This window comes from Panthera onca, chromosome B2 (genome assembly GCF_046562875.1).
Source record: "Panthera onca isolate mPanOnc1 chromosome B2, mPanOnc1 haplotype 2, whole genome shotgun sequence".
Lineage (NCBI taxonomy): Eukaryota > Metazoa > Chordata > Mammalia > Carnivora > Felidae > Panthera > Panthera onca.
Genome location: NC_138343.1, coordinates 25,384,740 through 25,391,298, shown reverse-complemented (window position 1 = coordinate 25,391,298; position 6,559 = coordinate 25,384,740). Strand labels below are relative to the sequence as shown.

The following is a 6,559-nucleotide window of genomic DNA, read 5'->3' as shown; positions in this document are numbered from 1 at the left end:
TTTTTAAGATTTTATGGCTATTTGGGAAAAAAGATTATTTTTAAAAAATATTTATTCCTCGTAAGAGCTATATGAAATTTCTACCTTTTGAAAAGACTCATTTTTCTTATAATAATTTTCTGGAACTATTTTCTACTGTTTACTAAAGTGTGCATTTACGCTCTTAATTATAGAAAGAGTATCCAGACCAAAATTCATTTGTGAAGAGAATGCATTCTCTCCAGATTGACTGTATAGCAATACCTCCAAGCAGGTCAAATTCAGGTAACATACTATGATTGAAAGTACTTTATTCAGTCATTCATTCATTCATTCTATTTTCTAAAGTAACTATTCATGACCGTATAAGAAACAGAAGACGCTATAATATTTAACCCCTGCCATAAGGGAATTTATAATATATTTGGGAGGGAAAATACATGTATTTGAAATAGTAAGCAACCTTGCATTCACCAAAATCATAAAGCATCTTGAACATATATCTGATAGGGAGAAAGTGACATCAGGACAAAGAGAGGACATACGTGGAAGCATAGTCCTTGAGAAGGTCAGGGATGATGGATTCAGAGAACAAGCAGGGAGGTTGGTCTCAGATTCAAGGAGGGTACTTTTTTCCATTATAACAAAAGGGAAAACAGACAATAGGATATTGAAACCACTTAATTGCTATCTATTCTGGGGCAAGTTAACCTCTTGTAAACTTCATCCATCAAATCATGATAATAATTGATCGTATTCTTACAGGGCTTTTAAAGAATAAAAGAATCCATGGAAAGTGCTTAGCACCAAGCTGTTAACTATTCCTTTTGTCCAGCCCTGCCTCATACCAAGGAGACACCCACCTTCTCTGTTGCAATACAAGTCCCTTTCTTCCTTGGTCATTCCTGTGACACTCATATTTCTGTTGCTTGTTAAAATTTCTCTAGTGCTCTCTCACCACCAGGCAGTGGCTTCATTTTATTACCTATATAACTTGTAGGAAGAGGACCATCAAGTAAATGCTTTTTGATTTGTTCTCAAAGTTTTCAGTATGTTCTGAGGTGCATATTTATGATGGTGCTCAGGTTTTATTTTACTTCTTACTGCTTTATGAAACTCTTTCCAATGTTGATCTTTTGTTCTCAGCCCCAGAACAGCCCAGTTCTCTGCACAGTTCACAAGGACTTGGGATGGGCCCTGTGGAGGAATCCTGGTTTGCTCCCTCCGTAGAGTACCAGCAGGAGGAGAATGAGCTCAGCTTGCGGAGTAAACTCCAGGAGGAAGCCAACTACCATCTTTATGGCAGCCGCATGGACAGGCAGACAAAGCCGTTCAGACAGAATATGGCTTATAATAGAGAGGAGGAAAGGAGACGAAGGGTCTCCCATGACCCGTTTGCACAGCAGAAACCCTATGAGAATGTTCAGAACCCAGGAGTAAAAGGCATTCCTTATTCCAGTGCAACCGGTCATGGTAATGCAGTACACCAACCAACAGGGCTAACCAGCCAACCTCAAGTACTATACTGGAACAATGGATTGTACAATCTGTATGGTTTGGGAGCAAGACCGTTGGATCTGGGAACACCAAGTCCAAGAGTTTGGTATGGACCAAATCCAAGCCATATGCCAAGTGTGCATAAAACTCCAGTGCCTGAGACCAACCTACTGGGAAACACACCCACCATCCCATTCAGCTCTTTGCCATCAAGAGGTAAACAGTTTTTTCAGTTACAATCTAAACAATTAAAATTTCTGAAAATAAAGCAGCCATTAGCTCTGTTGTAGACTACCAGGTAACAAGGGTGAGTTGTTTGCAGTCTTCGGTTGCCAGATGCAGTTTGTAGCCATGGAATAGTCTCCATCAGACCACTTGACCTCAGTCTGGGTAGAATTCATTGCACCTGCCCACAGGTGTTGGGTTACAGGTCCTGATAACTGGTAGGCATCTTCTGCTCTAACGTTCATCACAGTGGTCCCATTATCCTAATCCCTGATGGAAGTGAAGGTCACTGCTTGTGTTCTTTTTCTTGCTTGCTGTTTTCTGAAGGTAAGAAGTCTTAGATATTTTTGTTTCTTATCTTATATAGGCCAAAGACAACCATTTGTGGTGAAAACCATAGTGTTGGGCTACCGTCACCACCATTTATCTCCACAACTCTTTTCATCTTCCCACACTGAAACTCTGTACTCATCAGGCATTAACTCCCCATTCCCTCCCACCCAGCCTCTGGCACCCACCATTCTACTTTCTTTCTCTATGAACTTAACCACTCTAGGTACTTCATATGAATGGAATCATACAGTATTTGTCCTTTTGTGACTGCCTTACTTCACTTAGCACAATGTCCTAAAGGTTCATCCATGTTGTAACCTGTGACAGAACTTCCTTCCTTTTTAAGGCTGAATAATATTCCATTGTCTGTATATAACACATTTTGTTTATTTGTTCATCTGTTGACAGACACTTGAGTGGCTGCTATAAACATGAGTGTGCAAACATGTGTTTGAGGCCCTGCTTTCTATTCCTTTGGGTATACTCCCAGAAGTGAAATTGCTGGATCATAGAGTAATTCTGTTTTTAATTTTTGAAGAACCTCCATACTGTTTACCACAGTGGCTGCACCATTTTATATTCCCACCAGCAGTACACCAGGGTTCCAGTTCATCCACATCCTTACAAACACTTGTTATTTTCTATTTTTTGTTTTTGTTAACAGTAGCCATCCTGATGGATGTGAGGTTGGTTCAGCTACATTTTAAAGAAGAAAATTTCAAAGAGTGGCATAGGATAAATAACTTATACATCTGGAGTAAAGCCCTGCCCTCTTACCGTATTGTATCTATTTCTCTTGCTTGCTTTTTTTTTTTAATGTTTATTTATTTTTGAGAGAGGGAGAGAGAGAGAGCTTGCGCGCGCGCGCGCGCGCGCGCGCGCGCGCCTGAGTGGGGGAGGGGCAGAGAGAGGGGTGGGGCAGAAGATCTGAAGTGGGCTCTGACTGTAGAGAGCCCAATGCAGGGCTGGAACTCATGAACTGTGAGATCACAATCAGAGCTGAAGTTGGACACTTAACCAACCAACCACTCAGGTGCCCCTCTCTTGCTTTCAATCTAGATATACTTACCTGTATATTTCTCTCTATTCAGATGAGTCTATAAAATGTAACATATACAACAGCGCTGGCATTCAGGTTGGAGACCATAATTATATGGAGATTGGGGGATTGAATTCAGCACTACTGGAAAGCACACACGTGAACTTGAAAGAAGAGCCAGCTTCTAAGTACCAAGATATCTTTGGTAAGATGCCCTTAAGGATCCATTGCCTAGCAACCTTGAACTTTCTTCCTTGTTTAGAAGGATCTAATGGAATCCGGAAATTTCTCTGATTATTCTCTCTGAAAATTGCCCCGTGTTTTCTCTGTAATTTCCATATAATTCCTTTGTGATTTATTTATATTTAATATGGGGATGATTACAATATCTAACTCATGGATTTGTTATGAAAATTAAATGAGTCAATATGGATAAATAGCTTAGAACACTGCCTGGCACATAGCTAGGTCAAGTGTTAAATACATCATATCAATATTACTACTCAGACCTAGGAGATAACTCCTTCAGGTCTTCATCAAGAGGGATTCTGTAAAAGAAAGAAGACTATGCCTTCAATAGCACCTCTGTAATAAAAATAATAGGGCTTTCTCTTAACAGCTTTCCACTATGCAGGCTCATAATATTAATCCCAAAACACAACCTGGGAAAAGGAGTCACAAGGCTAAAACAATGGGATTTAAGAACCTAGCTTAATGATTAACTCTAGGATTGGCAAAACTTTTCTATCAAGGGATAGATAGTAAATATTTTAGGCTTCACTGGTCCTGAGGTCTCTTTTGCAACTACTCAAGTGACACTGTAGTACAATAGCAGCCACAGATAATATGTACACGGACAGGTATGGCTGTGCTCTAATAATAGGAGGTTCCTAACTTTTGGGCTGACAGAGGTACCTTTGAGAATCTGATGAAACCCAGGATCCCTCTCCCAGAGAGGTATTGACAAAATTTGACAAATATCTTGGGAGGTTTTGGACTGCTGATGTCCAGGGATGATGACAGAAGCTGCATTGTGGGAAGCTGAGGAAAGAACAGGAGTTGAGGGGTAAAAAAATGAGATGTCTTTTTCCTTATGTTCAGCTTTTTGAGGTAGGGTGTGGATCAAGGAAAATGTGTGTGGTGGTTATTTTATATTTTAGCCTCCTTTTGTTATTTTTATGAAGGACAAGGGGAAAGAATGAGTAGAAAGAGAGGTTGTGGCTGTAGAAGAGAAGACAGACTTAGGGTAGAGGAGAAATGAGTCCCAAAATAGACCTTGAAAAGTAGATCCCTCATTCCTTAAAAGACCAGGGAAGTCACTGTAATTGAACGAATTCACACTTGATGGTCTGTGTCCTTAATAAGAGAAAAGTTAACTGTTGGGTGCAGGGGATTAGGAGTTGAATGACCTTAATTCTGGCCAAATGTAAGTGGAAAATGCCAAAAGGAACAAAAGTGGTGTTTTCCCTCGTTACATCAGGAAGGTCTGATATTAATATGGCCGCTGGCTAAAGTTGTATATTATAGCCTAGTAGCCAAGCAGGGGTTTCATTCCCAAAGCCATCAGCTGTGGCTCAGTGTTGCATGTGCTATGAGGAAGGGGTTCTCTATTGTATTCATATCAACACTCCAGATAGGCTTCCAGACATGGAAAGCATCACCCAATGAGTCAATAACTATATAATTTAGAAGTTATCTTTTTTTTTTACTGTCTCCTGGGACTCTTTCTACAGGTTTTTGAAGCTAGAATGTTCCAAATGGGTTAAAGCTTTATGTCTTCTTCTCTTTTCTGTTTGGCAGATAATATCACTAGTCTGACTGATAAACATCTGGACCCAGTCAGGGAAAATCTGGGAAGGCAATGGAAAAACTGTGCACGTAAGCTGGGCTTCACTGAATCTCAGATTGATGAAATTGACCATGACTATGAGCGAGATGGACTAAAAGAAAAGGTTTACCAGATGCTCCAAAAGTGGCTGATGAGAGAAGGCAGTAAGGGAGCCACAGTAGGAAAGCTGGCCTATGCACTCTACCAGTGTTCAAGAATAGACCTTCTGAATTATTTGATACACATCAGCCAGAGCTAATTCCAGAAAAGGCTTTGGCAGCATAAGGTAATCTCACTTAGTGAGTAACACACTGAAAATGTGCTGCCTCAGAATGTTCAGAATTCTTTCCTTCCTGATAGAGGTTCTATGTCTGCATAAAATTCTCCTGCATCCCATAGCTGGAGCATGGGAAAGAAATCTACAGCAAACATCCCACTAACCAGGAAGACCTATTAATGGTCAAGCACCAGCCCCCCCCCCCCCGCAAAAAAAAAAAAAGCCTAATTGGGTTTTGAAAGGGAGAGGAGAGGTATTTAAGGAAGATAATTTTCTTTCAGTATATTCCATAACCTTCAGTGATGCTCTTCATTTCATTTCCTGGAGTTTTGTTTGAGAAGGAAAAACAAATTCAGAGAAATGTAAACTAAGTCAACTTTCTTACCTTATGCTCTCTTCTCCATGTAGGCTCCAATTATAACCAGAGTACAGTGAAATTGAGAGTTCTCTTCAAATAGTTTTTTTTTTTTTTTTTTATTAAAACTACAGTTCATTCCAAAGCTATAAGGTCTGTTAACTTCAGTATCAAATGTTGTATCAGTCACTACAGGCTTTAAAAATTACATGCAATCACCACTCCATAAATTAGCTGAATGGATTTTAAGGAGTAAGGAGAAAAAAAAATAGAGAACAAAAATATCAGAATTTTCCAGTTGTTGCAAGGAATTGCTACTAATTGTGGTTAACTACAAAAATTCTTGACTAAGTTTTTAAGTTCTTTCCTAGCATTCTGATACCTTATGTATTTTCTCAACCTCTGCCCTGAAGAGGGAGCATGTATGCTCTGACTGGAGCTTTGGGGCTGATCACTGTTGAGCAGCTTCCTCAGTTTACCCCAGGATTCTGTAGAAATTTCTTCTTTTTGTGTGTGTGTGAACTGTGATGTCAAAAAAGGACTGCCTCAAAGCTTGGTCACCGTGCCTTTAGCTAGCATCATTCAAAGTCCTCCTGAAACTCAGGAATGAGTGAAGGAACCAGAAGACCAGAAGACTGAAGCCAACCAGGCCATCCAGTATCACTGTCTGCACTTTGATAAACAGAGAGGGTATGTCATTGTGCTTAGCCCTTCCAGGAGGGAGAGAAGGATGCAGCGTGGTGACTCCGGCTGTCAGAACAGATTCTAGGAACTGGTGATTGATAACAGTATTGTGGTTCTGGTTCTAAATCCCCTCTGGCCCTAAATGATATACATACACACACACACCCCTGAGGTGGGACTGTAAAACAGGATTTCTCAACTTCTGCACTATTGGGATCTTGGGCCAGGTAATTCTTTCTTGTGGGGGCTGCCCTGTGCATTGGAGGATTTGGATGTTTGAAAGTGCCCTCTACCTGCTAGAAGCCAATAGTGCTGTTCTCCCCTACTCTATCTTCAGTTGTG

At 40.4% G+C, this 6,559-nt stretch overlaps 1 protein-coding gene across 6 annotated transcripts in view; it reads left to right on the top strand.

The window, feature by feature from the left end:
• RIPK1 (receptor interacting serine/threonine kinase 1) overlaps positions 1-5,380 on the top strand; it is a 73,037-nt gene extending 67,657 nt beyond the window's left edge. For all 6 annotated transcript variants that reach the window (XM_078446686.2, XM_078446683.2, XM_078446685.2 and 3 more), the window contains exons 8-11: positions 174-264; positions 1,126-1,692; positions 3,126-3,278; positions 4,874-5,380. In XM_078446686.2, the coding sequence (XP_078302812.2) occupies positions 174-264; positions 1,126-1,692; positions 3,126-3,278; positions 4,874-5,160 (1,098 nt within the window). In that variant the 3' untranslated portion in view covers positions 5,161-5,380. The remainder of the gene's footprint in view (positions 1-173; positions 265-1,125; positions 1,693-3,125; positions 3,279-4,873) is intronic.
• The last annotated feature ends 1,179 nt before the right edge of the window (positions 5,381-6,559 follow it).